Genomic DNA, 26981 nt, shown 5'->3' with positions numbered 1-26981 from the left:
TCAAATACTGGACGACATACTAAAGTATTACTTTTTTGTCAAATACTGGACGACATACTAAAGTATGACTTTTTTGTCAAATTTTGGATGATATACTATACTATGACTTTTTTGTCAAATATGGGATGACATACTCAAGTATGACATTTTTGTCAAATTTTGAACGACATATTATACCATGACTTTCTTGTCAAATTTTGAACGACATACTTTACTATGACTTTATTGTCACATTTTGGATGACATACTAAAGTATGACTTTTTTGTCAAATTTTGGACGACACGCTATACCATGACTTTTTTGTCAAATTTTGGACAACATACTATACTATGACTTTTTTGTCAAATTTTTGATGACATACTAGACCATGACTTTTTTGTCAAATACTGGACGACATACTAAAGTATGTGTGGATGAAAAAGCTGCAGGTGCTTTATCTTCAGGATAAAGACAGTGAAGGTTCTGCAGAGCCAGGAGAAAGAGAACATCAGCTTTTAATAATGCACCTGTGTTATGTGTCTCCATGGTTCTGTTACATTACATTACATGTCATTTAGCAGACGCTTTTATCCAAAGCGACTTACAATGGAATTGAGTTCACCTGGTATCAACATCTGTCCTGAGGGATCCAATCAAGTGAACAACACTCAGGTTTTTTTATATAAAAAGAGAAAATAAAGAGAAAATATGGTCATTTTCAAACCGAGTAGTCCGCCAGACTCTGTACGATCAGGGTTTGCAACCTTCATTGCAGTCCACGTCCTCCATTTGGTTCAATTGAAGCAAACCGAGACCTCGGCGGACCAGAGTTCACTTCTTTAGTTCAGTTGCGCTTTCACACCTCCCCAAACGAACCGGAGCTGAGTGAATCAAACCTCTACTCATGCTGCTGTAACATGAAAGAAGGCTTTAATAGGAATATTTATTTTTAAAGCAGTGGCTACACATGAAAAAAAATTCTGTGAAAGTGCAGCAGGTGAGGGGACGTCAGCTGAAGTGGCGGTCTCCTCCAAATGTCATTTTCTTGATCGGATCTGGACGTGTTCAGACCTGTCCTTAGTTTGTCCACTTCCGATCAGATCACTCAGAACGGATGTTAACACCCGGGTGTGAACGGCGTCTCAAAGATACAATCAAAGCCAGTTTAAATCTCAACAATAATAGCTCACTCACTAATCAACCTTCTTTGCCCCCTTTTCTCTTTCCCCCCAAAAAAATCATAAGGTTTTTATTCTTTAATTTTATCCCATGAAGCTCTGATCCTCATTCAAACACAGGATCAGGATCACTGTCTTCACACTGGTGAATCATCTGTCAGTCATCACTCACTGTGTGTGGAAATTGTGTCATTGCCTCATATTTATTCATTTATTTTATGTTCTTTCTTTGTTTTTTTTTCATGCATTCCACACCATCTCTACCTCCTCCCTTCACGCACCGCCATATTTTCCCAGCAGCCACTGCAACACCTCCATGTGACCACGTTGACGGAGGGGGTGTGTCTTTGCAGGTCATAGGGCCTCCTTCCTCAACGTCAAAGGACTGCAAACGGGGGAGTTCCCTTTAAACAAAAACACTATGTGGAAAACGGATGTCGTGATCCTCCGAAGGAATGTGAGTGTGTGTGTGTGTGTGCGACGTGTGTGTGTGTGTGTGTGTTCAAACACGTGTGCCAAACCTCAGGAGTCGCTGCACACTGACGCCGAACTCACTCTCCCTTTAAAGAGAAAGAAAAAAATGAATCCCTTTTGTTTACATACTTGAAGCAATGCACTTTTTTTAATTTGCTGGCCGGACTGAGAGGCGGTCGATGTTTTTGTAGTTATATAATCGATTTTTGAAGACTGTGGAACAATAAAGAAGTCATTTTTAGTTGCAGACTTGCAGAAACATTCAGGGACATTTTTTTTGTCACGCAGACAGAGCTGCTGTTGCTTTGTTTACGTTGCTCGCGTTTGTGCCAGTGTGAGGTTTGGAAGAGACCACACTTATTTTTCCACGTCTGAAATGTTGTCCAAGAGGCACAGAGTGCAGAGGAGTCGTCGTCGTCATCATCGTCGTCGACGTCGTCGCCATCGTCGTCGCCGTCCAATCGCCGAATAAGCTACTTGTGTCAAGAGACTGCTCCGACCTTCACGGGGAGGAGACGCTACTGTACGGTTACACAAAGAAAAGGACTTTGTTTTCGAGAGCATGAACATTTAAAAAGCTCTCGTCCGTACGACTAAACAGCTGTATTTTATAGATTTAGCCACACAGAGCTTTTCATTTTTCCTGTCGTCTTTTGTAAAAATAATAAATAAAAAAAAGGTGCCGTAATACGATTGGAGCTGTGGTCAGATTTTTACTGTACAGCACAGCGAGGCCTGTGAATGTGGAGAATCACACGTGTCACACAGAGAAGAATAAGGCTTGTAAAAATGGGAATAAATGTTTATTTATCACAAAATGCATTTTTTTAATTTGGACTATTTACTGATCGTCAATGTTTATTTTCCGTCCATAAAACGATCAATTCTATCAACTATTCAGTTGAATATTCCAATTTCAGGAGCTAAAGTCAGCTTCATTGTTGTTGTGTGACACCCGTGTTTCCCCACGTGTAAATGAATGAGGAACATAATGATGTTGAAATGTAAATAATATTATGTAAAGTTCCTTCACACGTTCAAGATCTAGTTTTTAGAAATGACTCTGTTGCATTCAATCAAATTAGTGTGATGTTTGTTGATGAAATTGTTTTTTGTTTTTTACCAACTCTATGAATTAAATGTATACATTTCATACCGTAAAAAAAAACGTCACCAGATCAACTCTGATGTTTTAACAGAGACTTCTCTCTCTTACTCTGTCGCTCCTGTTTTTACTGATTAAACTGTTTTATACCATTAACATCTCATCTCGATTTATTTTTATATATTTAGATATTATATTATTATTATTTTTATATATATATTTAAAGTGTCAAATAGTGTTTTGCATTGAACGGTTTTAATTTTAATTTAATTTATTTCACAAATGTCACTCATGGTCACTATTTTTAAAAGGGACCACGTTTTAAAATGCAATTTTAATCAGATTCGTTTTTAGATGATGCGTACAACAAATGATACAGACTGATATTCACTTATTGATGGATTATATATATATATGTATATATATATATATATATATACATATATACATACATATATGTGTATATATGTATGTGTATATATATATATATACATACACACACACACACACATACACATACATATACACATATATATATACATATATATACATATACATATATATATATACACACATATATATATATATATATATACATATATATATATACATATACATACATACATATATACATATACATATATATATATATATATATATATACATATATACACACACACACACACACACTTATGAAGCCATTAGCCAATTACACAAGTTTATCTTATACAGAAAACTCATGTGGTAACTTCGCTAAAACTGATGGGATATTAAAGTTTTATTCCTAAACGTCTTTAACAGTTATGCTAGATGTTTTCACTCTTTAAAAATAACTTGAAGAGCGACAGTTTTCACTTTAAGTCTTTAACCCTTAGTCCTCACGAGGCACGGATCTGTGCCACAGGTGCAACTCCTAATATGGACATCCTGGGTGGGAGGGGGTTGTTTATAGGTCACATATTCAGTCTTTAAATTGTTTTACTAAAGTATAAATATAAAGTAGCAATAATTGTGCAGCCGTCACAAAATTAGAGCTTTTTTCTTTTCTTTTTGTTCAAGTGAACTTTGAACTGTGATGTATTTCACAAATTCAATCCGATTTAAAACATTTTCAGTACTTTTTCCTCAGGTGTTTATGTAGCTGGTGAAAATGAAATAAATATTTAATCAGATTACCTTGTTGTGCTGAAAAAAAGGGATTTAAGACACTATATTGCACATTCTTCTAGCCTCTGTATAAACTGTATGTTTATACATAGTGATGGAAAAAATGTTTGTTCTGAGGGTTTAAAAAAAAAAAGAATGTGTACTTTCTCACTATTTGGCTTCAAATCAAAAGGATTCAGTCAAACAAACTAAAATGGATGAAAACAGCAACAAGCAGAGACATGAGACATGAGACACGTATCAAAGGAAGTCATTAGATTAGTTTTCTGAGCCGCGTGACAGGAAGTCTCTTTGTAGGAAAAACACTCGGGAAACAGATTTGTTATTTGATTCTTGTGAGATTCAGAGGCTCAAGATCAACCAAGGCTGCAAATATCGATTATTTTCATAATCAACTAATCGTTTGGTCCATAAAACGTTTGTCCCAAAACCAAAAATGATCCAGTTTGAATGATTTCTTTTTTTTTTTAAATGCAGCAAATAAACCAGAACATATTCACATTTAAGAAGCTAAAAAAAAAAAAATCAGAAAACTTGTTTTAATTCCTTAAGAGACTCAAGCTGATTTATCGGTTATCAAAATAGTTGTCGATTTAGTAATCGATTAATTGATAGTTTCAGCCCTAAAATCAACTCACATAAATGAACCAAACTTCAGTTTCTAGTGATGCCGACATTAGTCCAATAAAGTCATTTTAGAATGTTTACAAACATTTATGAAGCCGTTAACAACATATTTGTGTCATAATTCTCCAACTGTGTAACAAACATTGTTCTCCTCAAAAAAATTCTACGATATCCGATCCAGTGATTTCCACCTTTATCGGACCGATATCGATACTCAACGATGACGACTGCCATCATTTTAAGTAAGAACACAAATATGAAACCGTTTAATGTGTTTTTAGAAAAACAATCTGGATTTATTCTATTTGAAGAATATTTTAGGCCACGCCCAGACGGAAACGATCTTTTTCTTTGCCGTTTTCAAAACGACGGCTGAAAACGCTGCAGTGACACAACGACAGTAAGTTACACCAAGAACAGAGAAGACGACATTTCACACATTAAAGATATAAAAACAGAAATGGAGACACTTACTGAAACGATGCCGTCTAGAAAACGGCAAAGACAGATTGTTTCCGTGTGGACGTGGCCTGAGGTGTTGATGTCAAATCACAGTAGGAACCTCCTTGTATGTTAAAACCAATGAGAGGAGAGAGACATTAATGTCCACTAGGTGGTGCTGATGCCACTTGACTCTGTTCATCAGTGCCTCTTCCACATTACATACCATCATGCATCACTTTTCCTGAGCTGGTTCTGAAATGAAAACAAAGATTTTCACATCCTGTGAGCAGATGTGAGCAGATGTGAGCAGAGACAGCGACACAGTAATAACCAAACAGCGGCTTGTATAATTTGCTGTAACGGATCATTTTATTAAAAAAAAGATGTATTTTTTGTAGATGCAGAAATGTTCTGTTTAAATACAATCTAAAAATTAATTTTTTATATATATTTCTACTTTTTTTTGTTTCCATAACACTGAGAATTGATTACTTTTTTTTTTCCTTTCTTAAAACAATTTGCATCTAGTCAAACTTCGACGACCCATGTAGCAATTAGCGTGGCGGCTACGACGAAAGCCTGTTGTAGGACCGGTATACAAATACACACAATGCACCACGAACAATAAAACACACACACACACACACATATCTTTGCAAACCCCTGGTCTGTGCCAACTCCTCATAAATAATGTAAATCCTACACGTGTGAACGAGGAGAACGTTTGTCATCCGTCTGTTCAGCGCTTCATAAATACAACAAAAATACTTTTCTGATCAGAATCCCTGTCGCACACGAGTGTTAGTTTGTATGGATTTTTTTTCTTCTCAGTTCGAGTCATCGAGGCTGCTGCTCTTCTGTTCAGAGCCACAGTTGCAGAGCCGGACCATGATGCTTTGCAGGCCGGGCTCCACGATGCCGAGCAGCGGCCTCAGGGAGGGGTCCCCGTTCCAGCAGGCCTCCATGAGCTGCCAGCACTCCTCGTCGAAACTGGACAGCCGCTCCGGTCTGGCACCTGAAGACCACGCGGAGACGAGTGAGTCACGGACAACAAGGAAAATCAAAACTGGAAGTCAAGTAAGGTAAAAATACGTGAAATACGGAGGAGTTTCTTGTAAAAGTCACTGGTAACCAGTGAAGGGAGGTGAAAACAAGACGTGTGGATATAAAGACATGAATTATCATCTCTAATTCAACCTTAGACACAAGGGGTTTTAATTTAGAGATAGAGATATCTTTTTTATGAATTGTTTTGAATGTTGTTAAAGGACGAGGCAGAGTCAAGGATAACGCCCTAGGTTTCCAAACAAAAGAACTAAACAAACGCGTCTGGAACTAGTTTCCCGCGTTTTCCCAGTGGACATCCGACAAAATATTTGTAATTCATTTTGTCAGAAGTCGTTCCAGATGGACAGCGATCCGCAGACAGCTTCCTAAGGCCCCGCCCATGGTCAGAATAGAAAATAAAAACCCACGGCACAAAGAACAAATCAGGGAGCACAGAAGAGTCAGGGCAAACTAAATTCTGACCACTGCAAACAAAAATTGGATTTTCAAACAAATAAAATACAATATTTTTGGAACAATTAAATCGATACTTTATTTTCAATTTGTGTATTTTGATTTTTGTGTTTCCTTTTTGTTTGCTCAATTCATAAAATGTTGTTTGTAAATATAAAACAAATCTAATGCCAGCTGTAGCTGTAATATCGTGAACCACCATTAGATCCACCTTCTCCAGGTTCTTGTAAGAGATCTTTGGTTCTTTAGTGAGTCAGATGAGAACTAATGAGATCAATGATCATGGTTTTTTTGGACTGATCTTCAGCTGTGAATACATTTTTTTTTTTTAAAAAACCCTCGACAACTAGTGCCATTTACCCTTTTTCACGTTGGTCCAGAGCTGGTCCTTGCTGGAGCATTTCTCAAAGGCTTCTGGGAGTTTGACTGAACCAGTGCAGAGATACCAGAAGAGGATCCCAAAGGCATAGACATCAACAGAGTTATCATACTTCCCTGTGAGGAGAAGAGGAAATGTTTAAAAACAACAGGTGACGGAAACGTGACGCAACACAATTAAACTCATAAAGATGTTCTGATACAGTTTGTGTGTTAGAACGTGGAACTCATACGTGACATGAACAGGTTGAAGTAGTCGTACCTGTAAACAGCTCTGGAGCCATGTGGATGGGAGTTCCCACGATGCTACCAGACATCATGGCCTCTGGTTTACAGAAGCCAAGGTCGGTGATCTTTGCACGATTCTGCTTGTCCAACTGAAAGATGAAGAAAGTAAAAGGGCGGATAATTAGTTTGTTCATTCAGAGAGAAAAAGAAAACCACGCTTCAGTGTCACTGCACGTTATTTGTTTACTGTAAAGATGCTGAGACGACATGTGGCACTTCATGTCTCTTAAAGTGTTTATTGTGGAATCTATTTTTACTTTTCCTACGATGGAAAATATTATTTTACCTCTCACTTCTCAGATGTAAGGGTTATTTGTTCATGTATAGCTTTTATTATCTTATTTTAATGTCTTTTTTAATGTGTTTAAACTGTTGTGTATAGTTGTATTTGTGTTAAATAAACTTGTTTATTTGAATGTAGGTTATTGTGCTTCCATTTTCATCAAGTGCAATATACAATTTCCCATGTTCAATCTTTGTTTTTAACGTAAATATCAAGCCCATACTGTGTATATTCTGCAAACTGTCTACATTCCATTTTAACTTTTTTATAGTCTTAGTGTTAATATCTTTATATATTGTACTTTTTTTGGTAATGCATGTTTATTAATCATTATCTTTACTGTCTTTGCTGTTGTAACCATGTAAATTTCTCCACTGTGGGACAAATAAAGGACTATCTTGTTTTTCTAACGCTTCTATTGTCTTTTTGTGCCATGTGATCTCTACCTTTACCTGTGCTCTGTTTGTTCTGTGTGTGCTGTACAAACAAACCTGCCTCACCCTGCCTTGGCAATGTGCAGTGTTTCCCTCCATTATCAATCATATCACGCTTTGTCGTACAGCTTTTATACAACATTATCTCAATCATCCCGGTTTCACACTGGATGCTTATCTGCTGTGTTTTTAAATACTAATCTGGACTAAACTCAATACCAGGACGGAATCAAGGAATTAAAAGTCCTTTTATTTTGACACAGGAAGGAGACGTGCTCTAGAGACGCCCGAAACTGTGAAGACAAATATTTTCAATCTATAGTTTTGCTGCGAGACGTGTGACAAAAAGAAGCGAGAGGTCACATCCAGTGTGAACTCTCTGATCACAACTCACCAGGACATTTTTTAGCTTAATGTCTCTGTGGAGGAGGCCCTGACCGTGCAGGAAGCGGATCCCTTCCACCACATCCAGTGCAATCTGAAGTCTGTCCCTCAGCGATAAACCAGCCTGTCACAGACACACAATAAATGTTAAAAAATGTTAAACAAACAAAAATACTTTTCTAGAGATTGGGCAAAACAAGTCACCTTCAAGCCCGTGTACAGATCTCGGTGCAGCCGCTCCATGATGAGCAGCACGGCGATGCTGGAGCCGTCGCCGTACGTGTGATCGATCACAGAGCCGTGCAGGTCCACCAGCCGCTCGTGTTTGGGCAGAGACCTGAAGAAGAACATGTTCTCAGCTTCGTCAATGTCAATATGTTCCTGCTTTATTTGCTCCACAAGGAATCATTGAAAGTGAATCATTTTGGTTTGTGGACAAAACGAGATGACAGGTTTTAAACATTTTCTTACATTTAATGGTCGTTATTTTGATTAACCGTGGAAATAATTGACAGATTAATCCATTATGAAATCGTTGCATCCTTATGGAGCTCCAGATATGACATGGGGGAAAAAAACCTCTGATTCGTGGCCACAAGTAAAAGTAAAAGCGAGCGAAGAGAGCTGAAGCTTCGGGATGGACAGACATTATACTGTGAATGAGTTTTATTTTAGGTTAGGAATGAGTTTCAAAGATATCCTCAAAAGCCTGGCATTGCAAGTGTCGTGCCAAGGCGACCGGATTAGTATTTGAGGCGGGGTTACGCTGCTACCTGTAAAGTAACCTGACTCTTAATATTCTTAAATGCCTCTCGCTAATAATAATAATAATAATGATTCCTTGCAAGAATATCTTTGCAGCTCATCCACAAATCTGAGTCATGTCTGGGGCTCGGTACCTCCCTAATCACATGATCAAAGATTATTAATGAAAGTCTTGTTTGTGCCTCATTCTGCATTCCTCAGATCTATGAGCTGTGGTGAGACAATGCCACGTTGACGTGTGCAGAGCGCGGCCTCGGGGCTTCAACACTCACCACTATTTATATTAACTGGGTGGAGTTTGAACTTATTGACAACAGTCTCACAAGAGTGAGTCTGTTGAGCACCGTCGAGCACCATCGTCGTCTGCGAGGAGCAGCAGTTTGGTGTGGTTTTGCGGTTGTTTGTGTTTGTGTGTGTGTGTGTGTGTGCGTGTGTGTGGCGACTCTCTCTTATTAACTCACCGTGTGTAGTGAAACTCCAGTGCCAGGTCGTTCCAGTGTTTGTCGTCGGGCGGTATGACGGACTTTAACGCACATGGGTAGCGTCCTCCCCAGCTGTCGCACAAGTACACAACTCCATACTGACCGCGACCCAACTCCCGCCCGAGCTTAGGTTTTCCTGTGAGAAGAAGAAAGGTGCATTAAGTACAAAAAAACCCCACAACAACTCTGAACCTCTGTGTTGTCTTGTACATTGAGTCATACTCAGTGAAGAAATCAAAGCTATTGCATTGTTCAAACACACAGCAGATTATTTTGGGATATTGACTTCCAAGTTTAAAAAGAAGCGACACAGTTTGCAGATTTGCTTTGCTTCTGCATGTGTTCACATGTGTTCACAACAGTGGTGACTCACCGTTGAGCAGAACATCCCGTAGGGAGCGGCTCTCCAGAGAGAGGCGGGCCAGTCGAGGGGCGTGGTCCTTCCTCACGCGCAGCCACAGGTCCTCGGTTCTCTCCAGACGCCCCGTGTGACCTTCCTCCAGCTGCAAGCACCAACACAGAGTGTCTTAACGTCAGCATTAAGAGCTGCTGCTGCTGCAGTGTGACGATGATGTTACTAAAAACAATTAACCTGTCAAAAACAATTTAAAGCATGATCTCTCTCTCTCTCTGTTAATAAAATATCTTATAAAACACCCAGCAGTCCCAGCCAAACAATATCCTTCTAACATTTGTCATTAATTACAAACAATAAACAGTTTGTAACCCGGGTAATTTAAACCTGAAGTTTGCCTTTGACACTTTTAACGTCACTTCAGTAATTTAGGGCGTAGTGTGATGACAAATGTCTCTGGTTTAATGTTCCTGTGCGATCAAAATGCTACAAAACGTTATAAAATAATATTATGTCACTGCACTCAGATATACAACTAAATTAACTTCAAAGATTTGTGCACATCAGATGCTACGAACAAACAGAAAAAAACAACCCGTGCTCATTCCTTCCGTCATGGTTCATCAGTGTATTTTTGTTTAACTGCATTAAAAAGTTTAGAATTTTATGAGCAGGAAAAGAGCGATGTGATCCACACACTGTCATGTGATGACGATCATCAGAGCAATTTAAATGAATCTGATTTGTGAGGGACTTCTCGGGAGGAAGTCGCAGTTATTTGCAATTCAAAGTGAAGAGGAATAAAAGGAGCCATGAGCGGGACAGAGACCGGAACGTGTCCCGTTAAGTCACATCACATCACATCTCTCTCAAGCCTTAAAGCAGAGTCACTTAAAAACAACCACACATGAACAGAACATGGAGGACAAAATAACAAAAGTCTCCTAAATGTCTCATTGCACCTCATGAAAAATAAAAATAAATAATACATGGTGCTTGAAGAGATCCAAATGAACACATTATAAAACTCTAACTGTAAACGTGTCACCGGTCAGTGACAAGAAATCAATTTCACGCTCTTTCAAACCGGAACCAAAGAATCTCCAGCTTCTCCACAGCTCCAACATTCCTCGACTGTGACACGTTATATAAGAACACACACATCTATGCTACAGCAACCGATGCTAATCAGCCGGTGTTTATGCAGATTATCATGCTCTGTCATGAGGTTCACTGTAAGCCAGTGCAAGTCACGCCTTCTGGTTTACATCCACAGAACGGGCACAGTCAGCCACGAGTGTGTGAGCAGCACACATTTAATCTGCTATTTTCTGACATTACTAAAACTAGAATGACCAGCCAGTGATTGAACGCCTCTGCTGACTCACACAGTATTAGTCAACTTTTTGTTTGTTGACTTGAGGAGTTCAGGAGGGCAAAGACATCATTTGTGAGGCCCTGTGACCCTGACATTTGGCCGTCCAAATCTAAAACCCTCCAAGGGTCATGAGTCAAAGTTTTCTTATGCCTCCGTGCCTGGCGACAGCAGAAATGTGCTGGGGGGTAAAATATGATAATGTCCTCACTAAGTGCACGACTTTTCTATTAATTCATTGTCAAACTAGACTCATTTGTGAGTCCACTTTGCTCAACAATAGTCTGCCAAAGTACAAACTTAACACTTCTTATTAACACAACTGTACAGTAATTATAGAAGATTATTAATCCCCTAAAAAGACTTGCAAAATGTGACCAAAACAGTAAACATGCTAAATATTAGACAGACCATACCATAATAACAAACTCTGAAATGTTTCGTATCCAACGTCTGACAAAACTTATGACTGGGCAATATTTTCAGCATATACTATGGTGGGAGGTTTCAGTCATCTCCATGGTAACCGACTCTGGCTAGTTGATCCGTATCAGCACATTACTTTGCACCAACTTTTCTTATTTTTGATATTAGATGGAGATCTGATGAAATTGGTGAATGATTTTAAACTCAGTCCTGTTGGAAGGACAATAAGAGAGTGAAGACGCATCCAATAAACAACATATACACAATTATAGGACCGTGCTTGTGGTTTTTTACTGAACTTTGGGCTGGGTGTCACACTTCAATACTAATATGTATGGATATCAATAGAGCTGCAATAACCATTATTTTCATAATCAATTAATCTGTCGATTATTTTCTCAATTCATCGTTTGGTCCATAAAATATCGATAATATATCCATAATATATTTGTCAAACCTGGAAATGATGATGTTCTCAAATGTCTTGTTTTGTCTACAAACCAAAATGATTCACTTAATGATTTCGTTGTTATCCAGAACAAAGAAATTAAGGAAATATTCACATTAAGAAGTTTAAACAATCGGAAATCTTGTTTTAATCATGAAAAAAACTTCAAACCGATTATCAAAATAGTTCTCAAGACGTGCAGGAAGTTACGACATGGGACAGCGCTCATTCCCCCTGAGGACAAGCAGAAGACGGAGCTCAACACGCGGGTCTGCGATTATCTTGAGAGGCTGGCGCTGGTTTAATAAATGAAGCTATGTGAAAACTTAACTGAAACATTTTACTTTAGAATTGACCAGGAATCAGCATCAAAGAGATTTCAACATCAGTAATAGTGAAAACTATTTTATCTGTTAAAAATAAATCCTGCTGAGCAACAAAGAATAAGTCGGGCTCAATCCTCACTGAAGAATATCTACTCTGAGGGTCATCTCACATCCACGGCAGTGAAGGTGCATTTAAAAAAAAAACAAAAAACAAAAGAAGAGAGAGCAAGTAAACCTGGCGCAGTGATGCTGCAAAGGCCTCGTGAGAGCTGTTGAGACGAGTTCTGAACTGGGAGCAGATGCTTCGGGCCAGTTTGGCAGCACTGAGACTCTCTATGGCGTCCTGGGCCACTTTCCGCTTCCACTCCGGAGTGACGGCGGGAGGGTTCACAAACGTTATCCTGTGGATTATCTAAGAGCAAAACACAGAGTTACATGATTGAAAAAAGAAAATTCATTCACCAAACCAACATTTCTGACATGAAGTACCTGTTTGATTTGCTCCCAGACGAAGCGCGTGACAGACGACCCCGAGTGAAAGGTGACTTCCACGTGATAGGCAGCATTTAATAACTGTGACACATGAGAGACAAACATCCCGTGAATGTCGTGTATGTGATGAAACTGCAAGCTTGAAACAGTGATTACAAAAAGCTGTTGGCACTGAAGCATCTGCACACTAAAAACAAAAGGTAAGGTCCTTGTGCCCACCTGTTTAAGGTGATTGGATGTGATATTGTGAACGTAGGAGTCGATGTTGGACTTCTCGAGACTGTTGAGGCATCGCTCCAGAGTTCCCACGAAGCTCTCCCTCAGGTAGTCCACAGAGCTGATGAGCTTATTTGCCACAGCCTGGTTCAAACGAACCACGATCAGCTCCTGGATCTGGTGGATGCACGATTTGATCTCTTTTGACGTGACGGGCTCTCCGTTAGTTGTTACGATGACGTCTGCAGAAAACAAAGAGTAGTGATCTCCTGAGCTTAAACATACTTCACTGTCAAATTATTATTATTATTGTTGCACGTGGAGAAGGTAACCAGAGGGACTTGAGTTTCTCTGCACGTTTGTTAAAACTGGAGCAAAACAATAACCTGTAAACTCCAGGTTGGCTGCGTCTTCCAGCAACTGCTCTTTCATGCTGCCGAGTGTCTCCACGATCATCTCCTTCATTTCCTCCTGTTTGCGGTTAGCGATTGCCATGAGTGAGGTGAACAGTTCAGCCTCTTTCTCACGGGTGTACTCCAGCCGGCGGGGTGTTATCTGCAGATCCCTCTGCATGTCAAAGGCCTGCAGGCAAAGTGAAGCAAAAAGCACAAAGATCTGTTGGAGATTCTCTTTCTTCTTCTTCTTTTTTTAAACAGTATTTAACACAGTCAGAGATCAAGCAGCCACAGAAGTATATACTGTTGCAGTGGAACAATCACAGTACACAAATGAACGGTGCTAGGAGGCTTCACTCTCTGACCTGGTTAATGAAAAGATCCAAACAGCGACAGTGTAGCCCGTTAAGCAGCGTGGCAGCTTCCACCTGCTGGTTTTGAAGTACTTGGCGAGCAAACGGTGCCAGTAACCGATGTAGTCTTTCAAAAGCCTCGCCCAGCGTGCTCTGGGGCTTGGCACCTGGAGTGGAAACCTGTGCGGGGGCGCCACAGGAACACTTTCCTGCCGGGCTACTGAGAAAACCTAGTGATAGCAGCTGCTTATGGAGGGCACTCTTCTCCCTCTCCTTTTCCTTCTCCTTCTCCTTCTCCTTGTCCATATGGCGGCCAGAGTCTTGTGCAGCTGCCGGTAATGTGCTGGGTATACGAACAAAACAGATGGGGAAGGAGAGCAGCTCTTTGACCTTCCAGAGTTCAGCCACCTGCTCTGTGCTTAGACAGTCCTGGTTGATGGCGTAGAGGATGATGGGGATCACACTGCGAGTGCAGTCTTCCAGAGCCTCCTCTATGGGCTGGACACTTGGACAAGGAACCACCATGACCTTTGCTTCCTGCAGATTCATAGAATTACACGTTAGGAAACGTGGTAAAATAAAAGAGCTGAGTCATCCAGATTACTCACTCAAATCAAACCAAACCACGTAGACACAACAAGGACTGGATTTATTTGCATTTTGAATCAAATATAATGTATGGAATGTAGAATTTGAAGCAACTATAATCCAGATTTAATTTTTTTACAATAGTGAGTAGGATGGCTGTGTCACTTTTGCTGTGAGGCCCAGAGAGAATTATCACCTGCCTCTGCAGTTGCTCTCAGCTTCCAGTAATTTAATAGCACCTTTCACCTTCTGTTTTTCCTGATACAACACTTAGCTATAGAATAAGCAGAAAGGACAAAGTTAGTATTTTAGCTGTTGAAGACAGAGGAAGAGTCAGAGATTTCTCCCAAGACGACGTGGATCTTAACAAACAGTGACTTTTTAAGAGTGATGGTGTGTCTGTTTGCCTGAAGAAACCAAAGTGAGAGCTCACAGAAGGCAAAAGACAGATAGAGAGAGAGAGAGAGAGAGAGAGTAGCTCATACAACTACACTTCAACAAGCATAACTAGCACTTTAACGTCTTAATGGCATAAATGAGAATGTTGAAGCTATATAAAGTGTTCATGCAAACAGAGCACAGTTCCCAAAGCAATTCTGCAAGTGCAAAACACAAAACCTCATCTCATGCTCCCTCGATTTCTGAACCCAAAAAGAAACATAAATATTTGTGGTAGTCTTGGGAACGTCTGCGACGAGGCAGAGAAATGACAAAAGTGAAAAAGCTCGGCTGAACCGCTGATAAATAATATTAAACAAAAATAGCCTCAGAGTGAGACCGTGACAGAGAGACAGACAGACAGAGAGAGAGAGAGAAGAGAGAGAGACAGACAGAGAGAGAGAGGGAGAGGAAAAAAAAAAAAGAGTCAGAGCCAGCGAAGTGAGGCAGAAATGACCAACGGCCACACAAAGGAGACAGTCAGTCCTGTCTCCAAGAAACAAGAGCGGATCCCATCTGAACAGTGTCTTTGGAACATGGATAGCCTGCAAACATTTGCTCACCACCATCAAAATTGATACAAGCTTAAGACTGTCCTGCTGCTGTAAGAACAACAACAACAACAACAACAACAACAACAACCACCACCACCTCCGCCCTTAGAGAAAACTCCTGTTGGATACTTTGAAGTACATTGTCTCATATGGCTTTAAAAGAAACAGTATGGCCTAGCGCTGCTGTGACCACCTGACACACGTCTATACAACATAACACAGTCACAGACAAACATCCATTTAAGGAATACAGCTTATTTTCATTCTCCTGACATATTTATAGGGCAGCAGCTAATAGGTCTTATCGTGTTTGCCACAGCAATTCCTCTCAGAGGCCTGGCAAACAATATTAAAATATTAAGATTAGGGACTAACACAGGAACATTGATTCTTCACAGCAAGACTTTTGTGATGTACAATAATTATCATTGGTCTAGAGCTGCAACTACATCGATGAGGTTCTCGAATGTCTCGTTTTGTCCACAAACCACAATTATTGACTTCTAATGATTTCTTTGTTATCTGGAGCAAAGAGACAAAGAATAAGTTCACATTTAAGGAGCCAAAACAATCAGAAATCTTGTTTTCATCGAGAAAAAAGCTTCAAACCGATTAATCGATTATCAAAATAGTTGACAATTCATTTAGTAATCAATTAACAATTGACTAATCGAGTTATAGATTGTTTCAGCTCTACACTGATCCATAATAACAGCAACTGATGCCACCTTCCATTGGCTTCTTGATCTTTTACGGCTGCAACAAATAGTCGATTAATCAATTTACTATCGTGATTTACTAAATGAATCACCAACTACTTTGATAATGGATTAATCGGTCAGCTTTTTAAAAAATAAAAATGTGACTATATTCTGGTTTCTTACCTTACCATATCACAGAATAATTTTTGATTTGTGGACATTTTGGGAAGATCATAATTTCACAGTTTGGGAAACACCAATTTAATGTATCCAACAACTAACTGATTAAACGATTATGAAAATAATTGTTGCTTTACACAACATGACACAACATGACATAATTATTGCTTTACACAATATGATAACTTTATCAAGTATTTACTAACTTGTGGATGATATTTTTTTTAATTGTTATTTCTATCCCTTTGTGAAGCATTGTGTAACTTGGCATCAAAGCTACATAAATAAAACAAATTATTTTTAGTACTATACCATCACAGCACTTTGCTAACAAGCGGACCTTCGTGGAAAAGCTTAAGAATTTCAGAAAGGTGGTGATGATAGGTCAGTGCCCCTAACGTCCTCATGTTTTCTTGTGTGCGAGTAAACTCCGGGATGAGGAGAACCTAATTAGCAAGTTGGTTCTTATGGGCCCGCCTCGAACGCAGGCTGCTGTGATTGTGGCAGGAGTGTGTGAATATCACAGTGAGCAGAGAGATTCTGAGCCATCATTGACTCCCATCTACACATGTTAATCCTTTATTCATTCAGTAGGAAAAAGCCAGAAGATGGCAGCTTTAGTCTAGTATTAATATATAATATGTCAAATAGAAGATCATCCTCCATCTACTACTGAAGTGTGTATTATTTCTAATCTACTAACTCGGCAATTCAATCTCTGTGGTTCTTGTTTAGGAGACTAAAGGTCATTGAAAAACATTTCAGCCACACATGAAAATTAACAGGACTTTAAAAACAATTATCTTTACTTCCATCACTGATAATGACTTCCTTTTCCACTGAGTGTGTTTTTTTTCCAAGTATCCAATAACTTACTGAGGAGACTCTACAGCAGGGGTGTCCAATATGACGATTAGAGACCGTGAAAGACGAGATTGTGTCTATGATCTGCCATGGCAGCGAGATCGCACTGTAGTATCGGGAACATTCAATCCGTTATTCTTCTATGCTCTGTGCAGAGGCTAGAGTGGAAACAATTACTCGATTAATCTATTACGAAATGAATCGTCAACTATTTTGATAATCGATTTATTGGTTTGAAGCTTTTTTCCATGATTATAAACAAGACGTTCAATTGTTTCCGCTTCTTAAACGCGAATATTTCCTGGTTTCTTTGCTCCAAATAACAAAGAAATCATTAAAAGTGAATATTTTGGTTTGAGGACAAAAACTAGACATTCAAGAACGTCATCATTTCCAGGTTTCCAGTTGCCTGACATTTTACGGCTCAAACAATTACACGATTAATCGAGAATATAATCAACAGATTAATCGGTTAGGAAAATAATCGTTAGCTGCAGCTCTAGCAGACGCATCTGTTTTTTAGCCAAATCACACTATCTTCTCGTCTGCTTCATGCCTGCCAGAGAGAAACGTCATCCAATGGGAAGAAGTAATTGAAGCAGTTCCATTATGCAATATAATATAATATATATTATAATAATAATAACTATGTTATGTTTTTTTCTGCCGACTCCACACTTATCAAGTTACCTCGCCAGTAGTATAAATAAACAAATTAAAAGGTGGACTTTGAAAACAGAGAGCCAGAACCAGAGAGGGTTATAAGGGGCTCAGCCCCTCATTTGTATTTGGCTTCGTATCTTTTAGCTTTATACATCTATACATCATTAGTACAGCAAATTATTGGCTAAGATCCACGTGACCCAGGACTGAAATACTGAAATACAGCGGAGGAAAACGGGCGGGACAGATGGAAACGGACAATGGAAAATTATTAGTTCAGATGTTTTTTGTTATTTGACCTAACCTGGCCCTCGACTTGGACACACAGTTGCTAATTTCGGCCCCCTCTGTGATTGAGTATGACACCCCTGTTTTAAATTGAAATAATATTTTTGAATTAAGCAAAACAGTCCGATACCGAGAGTAGCGACATTGCACAAACTAATTAAAATAACCAGCCAAACCCAGCCGACACAGGGTGAAAGGCGGATAAAGACATTCACTCCTGCACTCACATCCATGGTCAACCTAGAGTGTTAACCAAATACTCAATTTGCATGACTGTGGGAGGAAGTCCGAGTACCTGGAGAGAACCCACACACACGGGGAGGACATGCAAACACCACACAGAAAGGACCATTTCCAACTGGAATCCAAAAACGGTGACCTCCTTGTCGTGAGGCAACAATGCTAGCCACTGCACTACTGTGCAGCACACAATAACAACCACTGTCCCAGTATTCAGATGTTACCACAGCAACTTCATCACAGAAAACGGTCTGAGATTTTAAACATGTTCCCAGTCATGTGAATTGCACCAGACCAGTGCTATTATGTAAGAGGGCTGGGTGGATGGGCAGCCCCGAGGCACAGCAAGGCCTACTTTCTGTGCCCGTGTGATGCTCACAAAGAGGGGCCTCGGTCAAACAGATTTAAGACTAATTTCCACGTGTGACACATGATAAAGAATGACTGCGATCCTTACGCCGTGCTCAATCAATTCACTGCCTTGAGATTTTCAGGGTTGCACCGCGTAAAGACAAGCATGACTCAACAATTCTGTCCCAACTACTTTTCCTTTTGTCCTTGCAGCATGAGTCTTCTTTAAGCAGCACTTACAGTGCAATCTGAACAGAAGAAAAGTGACCAAAAAGAATGTATTTCCCCTCAACAGAAGCATAAACCAGTTGCATTGAAACACTGACAACACAAGACATAATAAGCTCTGCGTAGTAATCGGTTTGTGAGTTAAGACATGTGTGAATGCAAAGGCTTATACACACCACAGACAATAATGGGATCCATCTTTCTGTATGTTGAGAGCTGTGGGAGGAAATCCCCGCCACAGAACGAGAAAACGTGACCTTATTTATCATTTCACAAAAAAAACAAGATTTTTCACACATAAAAAGATCCCATTTTCCAAAACAAAACTCCAAAAACCACATAAAGTCAGCGTGAATGCTGTAATAGAAAGAAGCCTAAGAAACATTTTACAATGTGAATTCACTAAATTCAAAGTTTTTAAATGAATGAATCTGCTTATTTTAAGTGTGTGACAACAAACACAAAAACTACTGATACTGACAAGCAATTTTCTTTATATACTTGTTAAAGTTTTCCTGCAGAAAGAAAACGTAATGACCCATATTTAATACTAGCGTCTCACCCATTTGAAACATGTTTATATTATCCAGCTCTAGACAGTCCAAGGCCTACCTGTAACAGTGGGTGATGCAGGGTGATCTCCAGCTCTGCCAACCGATGTGCTGGGTCCTCACATTCTTCATGGATCTCCAGGTCCTCTTTGGGCACCGTGTCCCAGAGGCCACAGTGAGCTGCCAACTGGTGCACCAGTTCATACTGGCCAGGCAGAGCCAAACTGAGCCTGGTCTGTCTCCCGTGGGTGAAACACAATTTCCGCCTCTTGCAGACAGTCCCCTGGACTCCTTCGCAAGCCTCGCCAGCCTCTGGGCCCAGAGGCAGCAGCCTCTCGCCCAGAAGGCAGTTGAGCAGCTGGTAGCGGGCGGCGCAGTCCTGGCCCAGTATGACAATGTATGGGGTGGCACCCACCGCGTTGCGTAGGAACTCTTCCTCATGGCTTGGGAAGGAGATGCAGCTCAGTTGACCTGGTGGAGCAGAGACAATGACAAGCAATTATACAACTGAGAGCAGAACATGCTTATGCCAGGTGTAATCAGTAACTGTAAACAAGGCTGTTAACCCACCTGGAATTGTTAGTCAGCAGTAATAGGATACTAAATAACATTCTCAAAATACACAGCAGATCACCAGTAGAGATATTAAAACGATAACCCTTGGCTAATGGGTATCAAACACAGAAGAACCAATTCAGTCAGACATAATCCTCAGTGACGCTGAGTCATAGTCTAAAAACGGTTACAAAACAAGACGGAGGCAAGAGGAGCAATGGTCTACTTGATATTCATATAACAGTGCCCTTCTCTCTAATGTACGCCGGGTTTTACTGTAACTCTGATCAAGCATTCCTCAACTAGTTCTCACCTCTAGATTTAAGCCTATTGTTTTTAGATGAGCATTTGACCGCATGACCTGTATTAAAACATACAGCCAGTGTAGACTTGTGCATAATCCTGACAAAATCAGATCCAACCCACATATTGTCATCATGTTGTACAACATAACTGAGAGATTTCTAATATGAATCTAGTAATCAGGTGACCACAGGCATTTGGCTTTACCCATTTTTCCTAATGGGACCAAAAAAAACAAACTTTCAGCTTAACATTGTTCATTGAGTAACGGGGAAAATGATTTTGACCTCCTGTGTTCAGAGGACTCCATCACTCGTATAGATGTGACTCATGAGATTATATCAGCACACGGCCTCAATGTTTCATAACGTATGGTGAAAAAATGGTCAAGCCACTCGTGAAATGCTAGGACACCTGGACCCTTAAAGAAAAAGGGGTGGACAAAAATATGGGCCCCTATAAGGTCAGCCTCAAACCTACTCATGTCTAAGAATACTACATGTAATATACGTCTAACCAGTAACTGACACACACACACACAGACCACTGTTTGCGTAAAGACAAGAATGAGTGCCTGACATCCCATGCCCTCAGCCAGTTAGTGAGTGCAGAAATCTCAGCATATTTGGTGCACTTAGTCTGCTCATGCTTTTGAAAGGGGGCTTAATCTCTTTAGTTTTCCCGAAGCCTAATTAATGCATTTTTCTGCACGTTGCTGGTTAGTAACATGATCCAGGATTCAAGAACTTCCGTATAGATGTAAATGTGATTTGACGCCATTGACCGTGATAGGGACGTTTTGGGTGCAGCACGCACAAGATGTCGAACAATGTACAATGTTGTCACGTAAAAGCACTCACAGTAAGTTGATTGTGGTGGGGAGTTTCTATTGGAATTAGTGTGAAGGGAGAAAATTGCTCATATTTATCATGCGTGACTTCAAATGCAGTCAGGGTGATTTATTTTGTAGAGCCACGAGGGTGAAAGGGAGCCTTCGTCTTCCCAGTCATTCATGGTGACCCTCTGGTCAAAGCTCCACCCACAAAACACAGACAGTCATCTTGTTTTGAAATGTACATTACAATATTTTCTAAAAAAAAAAAAAAAATTGGCAACATAAGTTTATCAGGCACCTATGTGTGGTAAACTTTTACACATTTGTCATGTTTCTCTTAATATTAACTTTTGTTTGGTTCCACTAGATCCTAAAGATTACTAAATATGCATATTTGTATACAAGGTTAGTAACACTGTTTGAGTTCTGTTTCCTGTGTCTCTGTAAGAAAGAGTAACTAAGGTGATATTGACGCTCCATCATTGAGAATGTGACTAACTTACATTGCAAAGGGCAAGCAGAGAGACTTTGGTGGGCTTTGGGAACATGTATGAATATCATAATAAACTTACCTGAAAATAATTTGTTAACAATGTAAAGAAATCTCATATTGTGTTTGTTTATATCTGGTATAATGCAAGCTAAATATGTATGTGTGTGTGCGTGTGTTCTTTGGGGGACTTTTGTAAAAAGAATAAGAAAATGACAATAAACTATGGTTTGTATAAATGTACTTAGACTGCTGCTAATGTAATGTAACATTTTACATCACTGAACTATGTGTATAAACAGGTGGCGTGCCTATTTACTTTTAAGGCTGTAAAATCTGAATAAAAAATACAATTAATATAGTATTTTAGAGCCTATAATCGCAATAATATCGTGAATCGCGGTTATTTTGATGCTCACACCACACTGGGATGCTGCTGCATGTGTTGAGATGATCACACCTACCTGCCTCCAGACAAGCTGAATCCGAGCTCATGGTTGAAGCACAAGCGTTGCTGTAATTCTGTCTGATTTCCCGGAAGAATGCGTTGGTCTCCTTCAGGTTCTTCTTCAGCTGTATGGAGTGCTTGTTGTAGCTGTTAAAGATCCTCGTCAGCTCCCGGGATAAAGGAGTGGTTTTCTGTGGTTGTGATGGTGGTGGTGGTGCATGTCCCTCCATGTTGTGATAGACGTGGTTCAGAAGTGGGTGCTACGCACAGAACGACGCGGTAAAGAGGCTCAACAACAAGTGTGCAGTTACCACACGTCTTTAGACTCGTTGTGTGCTTATTGTGTTGTCGCCATTGTCTGTTTACCCACCAGTGGTTTATGTTAACATATCGTGAATGTTAGTGTGTTGGCTGTGGACAGACAACCGACTCTACAGCCTCTCGCGTCGGCGACGAATCGCTCGGCATCTGGCGTCCGTTGTGGCGGTGGTGCACTTGTAGCTAGCTCAACAATTTCTTTTCTTTTTATCGGTGAACAAAAGTCACCGTTTCTTCAGCATCTCGGTCCTGCGGTCGTGACTTGTAAACATCGCCTGACCGCAAACTGAGCGGACATGTGCGTTCAAACACACACACACACACACCGAGTGGTTTTTGAGTCTGCGGTCCACTAGACGTTAGCGCGGCTAGCCCGAAGACATCTCCTGCTCTTCCTCGCCTTGGCCTGGCACGGCATGCATTGCCTCTCTCACGCCGACAGTCCAAGACACACTTCCACTGCCATTAAGACAAAAACACAAAAGGGCCCCGGCGTTGACAGCGCTGGATGTTTCCCGGCGACGCTCCGTGCGACAAGAGCTTCCTACACCGACTCTGGCCCGGAGACGCCAGCGGACACCGTCCAGTCCACCTCCGGCTGAGCAACGGCAACACTGCGTTCAACAACACCGAGTATTTCAACTCTTTTGAGGCGGACGAAGATGAGAAGCACAGTGCGAGGTGTGTCCGAGACACATTACAGGGCTTTGAGCCCAAGCAATCAAATCACTGCACAACCGAAAGTCAACCAGACAAAAGTTAGAGAGGAGGGGGGAAAGGGCGGGGTCCGCCGTGACGCACAGCAACCTGGGAAATGTAGGAACGTCGACTTGTACACAAACAGCAGTAGGCAGGATTGTTGGGGAAAACGGCTGATTGATAAATGTCTCTGAATACTCAAGTTATCCTAACTCTCTGTCCTTTCTTTCACCAGGTGAGTGGAACAATGCACTCATTTCATATGTCAACTAGTAATGTTAACCTCTGATACTCACACTTTAAACTCGATAAACTGTGCCGGGGAAAAACCATGTGACTGATGACATTCAAACCACCTCCCTGCTTCATTCAGCTGATGGTTCCATAGGCTTTGAAACATTGGTGTGATTAAAATGCATTTAACACACTTCAAACTCGATAAACTGTGCCGGGGAAAACCATGTGACTGATGACATTCAAACCACCTCCCTGCTTCATTCAGACTGAATCAGCTGATGGTTCCATAGGCTTTGAAACATTGGTGTGATTAAAATGCATTTAACATGGATGAAACAGCACTGCTCTTTTTGGATTCCCAGTATCTATCTATCTATCGATCTATCTATCTATTTTAAATGATTAATGCAGGTTTACTTGTTAAAGAGTAATATGTGAACAGTTAAAGTTTAAGTAATTAACTGTTGGCCTTGAGCCGTTAAAGGAAAGGAATGTGGCTTTGTGGACCTTTGATGTTATAAAATGTTGTATTAGATAAAGGTACCATGGACCCTTGATACCTTTGATAGCTATGATAGATTAGAGGGATAGATAGATATGGAAATATCTGCAGGAACCTGCCCAAAGCTGACCTCTTTGGGTGGCTTTGGAATCAGGTTTATGTTGGCCACTTCACCAGTAAACCAGTACCATTTAGTGAAGAATGTCCTTACAGCCATCATTGTGACAGGTTGTCACATCTTTAAAGGGCTTTAATCTTTAATCTTAGGGGTTAAGACTTGTTTTAATCTGCAAGGTTAGGGTAAGGGTCAAGGGAATGCATTGTGCCTTTTTGCGTCCTCAACAACAGAAAGACTGTGTCTGTGTATATAGCAGACAACAACTATTTTCCATGTCAAACATCAAAGTCAAAAAACACATAAGTTTAGACAAAAACCATAGCAACGTTTGTATGTAAAAAATGTCTGTGTGGGTTGGAAATTGTGAGCAGGAGAAGAGTTTGTATAGAAATGTTTGTGATTATTTTCTTGGACCTCAGCTAGAGTATGAGTGACATCCCCACTCTCGTGGCCCAATACACACTCATTCTAAAATCTGAAAAAGTCAAAAAAAAAGTACAAAACTTCAACTGTGATTGTTTAAAAATCGTAATAGGTATCACAACTTTGTTGAAATGCTTAGCAACATAGCACACCACTCCCGATCAAACGTCACGTTTTGATCTCAGATATGTGGGGTTTGCTCAAAGCTTGAATGGAAGTGGAAAAATAAGAAGACACCTATGGAGTTATAATAGATGCTTTCTTAGCAGTACAAATCAATGGACAAAAACAAAATGATTTTGCCATCAAAAAGTTATCCATCCTTCTCCTCTTCCTAACCCTGGAGCTGCTCACAAACATGCAGAGAAGTTTCTTGAATACCAGGATCTAGTCTGAATAGTGAGTGAAAAACCTTATAAAAATCATTACAAATCTTAAGAATGTCATTCGAAAGATAAGACTGTTTTAAGAATTCCTTTCATGCAATGAAAAGCACTTTTTATTGCATTATGAATATGAGCCCTGATACTGGTGGAATCAGTGCTGTAGGGACATTGTAGGTCCAGGTACTGCGACACATTGTTATGTAAAAGTACAATAAGACCATTGTATTTGTAAGTCCCTTATTATTAATAATGAAGTTCTAACGTTCTAATCATTCCCTCTTTGTAATCCACACATGAAATACACAATGAAATATTGAAAATAGGACAGTACTTGGTTCAAACAGTTCTACAAAAAAATGAGAGAGAGAGGTCAAAAAAGTGTGTGGCCACACTCCACGCTTGCCCGACCTGTAATCGCACCCACACAGTTACTTACTGTATATATTAAAAGGCAATTAAATGTGCAAAATTATTATAAAGCCAATTAAAAGGTACTTAGAAAAGCAATATTAATAAATCAAACATGTTAAACCATCCACTTCAAGTCTAACAAACTAAACATGATCTCATTCTCCAGCGCAAATATGAACCGTATACACTTTAATCTGTAATTAGAATAAACTTTTTCTGCTCAGAATAAACAGATAAATTGCATTTAGGCTCCTGCAGTCAACACTTTGCACTCATTCTTTGTTGCATAATAACAAATGTAGTATTGTCTACTCATTGTTTTGAGCCTGAATCTTACCAGGGATTCAAGTCAAGATATGCCCATTTAATATTTTGACTAATTAACATCGGTTAACCCTTACACAGAGCATTCAGGCTGCGTTTTTCCATTCCACAGGGTTATAAGAATGTGCAATATATTTTCACCAACTATATAAACACAACTGAGCAAAAAGTACAACATTTTTTTAAATCGGATTGAATTTGTGAAATTTGGAAATATGTCACAGTTCTAAATTCACAAAAATAAAATAAAAACAGTCTATTTTTTTTTTCACTTCTGCACAATTATTAGTTAAAGTTACTCTCCCATAATTTTTTGCACATATTTTTATTTGATTGGTAACTTTTCATTTGTTAGTTGGGAATGCCAAGTCAGCATTTATGTTGGTGTTAATACTAGCATAATGCAAACACATACACACGGGAAGCACTAGTTACTAGTTACACACTACTAAAGCTGTAGTGTGTAACTCTTTAACATAAACAAATGTGCTGTTGGATGAATGAATAACTGAAGCAGTACAGCCAATACTACTAATAATAATAATCATGTCAATATCTCACCCCACTCCCCAGCTTCTTTTCATAATGTTGCATTACTGCCCTCTTCTGGATACAGTCATTATTTCTTCTTTCTCTCCCTTGTCTCTTGGTCATCTTTTTGTGTGTGTGTGTGTGTGTGTGTGTGTGTGTGTGTGTGTGTGTGTTTGACCTGCAGTATCTCCATATCAATGTCTTGTGTTCAGTCGTCTCCAGGCTGATGGTCGTTGCTGATCATGTTTTGATGATTCTTTCAATATTTCCTGGTCGCTGGTCCTCTGATCGGCCCACAGTATAAGTATATAGTCTTGTATAAAGTACCTAAAAGAGATTACATCAGTGGTAGTGAGTTCTCCTTCAACTGGAAGGTTGTGGGTTCAATTCCTAGCTCTGCTATTCTATATGTGACGTGTCTTTTAACAAGATGAACAAATGAAAAGTAGTGTTGAAGTCAAGTGTGATCACTACACGGGTTGTCACCCCGTGGAGACGCGTTTTGAGTCGGTTCTTTCAGATCGGACACTCTCTTGGTCAGATCTGCCACCTGCTTGGTCAGCTTCTCGATGCAGTCTGTTTTTGCTTGAACTTCTCTGGTCAGGGCGCGTCTCTGTCGCAGTATCCTGACCACGAACGCCGTCACCTCGTTTCCAGCGCTGTATGCCATGGAGGACCGGAGTTTCTCTGGGTTTGAGTGTGTCAGTGCAATGTAAGAGTACTGTAAAACGTGACAGAATAAAGTTGCATGTGAGAAATCATCACAGTCGGTTACAATACACATGCATGACATTTGGTAATATATACAATGTACAGTTAAAAGTTGGCATCAGCCTTGATGTAGGAATCTTCTAATAAT

At 39.9% G+C, this 26981-nt stretch overlaps 1 protein-coding gene across 1 annotated transcript; it reads right to left on the bottom strand.

Moving 5' to 3' along the window:
- Positions 1–5322: 5322 nt before the first annotated feature.
- Positions 5323–23268, bottom strand: dstyk (dual serine/threonine and tyrosine protein kinase). The gene is made up of 14 exons (XM_044024574.1): positions 22190–23268; positions 19604–20013; positions 13909–14433; positions 13535–13730; positions 13152–13390; positions 12930–13013; positions 12676–12852; positions 9884–10013; positions 9490–9646; positions 8468–8600; positions 8274–8387; positions 7137–7251; positions 6857–6991; positions 5323–5990 (listed from the first exon to the last, which is right to left on the bottom strand). Exons 1-14 carry the CDS (start codon positions 22401–22403, stop codon positions 5803–5805), a joined length of 2817 nt encoding a protein of 938 aa, XP_043880509.1. The 5' UTR covers positions 22404–23268; the 3' UTR covers positions 5323–5802.
- Between the last annotated feature and the right edge of the window lie 3713 nt (positions 23269–26981).

This window comes from Solea senegalensis, linkage group LG4, assembly GCF_019176455.1.
Source record: "Solea senegalensis isolate Sse05_10M linkage group LG4, IFAPA_SoseM_1, whole genome shotgun sequence".
NCBI classification, from domain to species: domain Eukaryota; kingdom Metazoa; phylum Chordata; class Actinopteri; order Pleuronectiformes; family Soleidae; genus Solea; species Solea senegalensis.
This window is presented reverse-complemented; position numbering and strand designations above follow the sequence as displayed.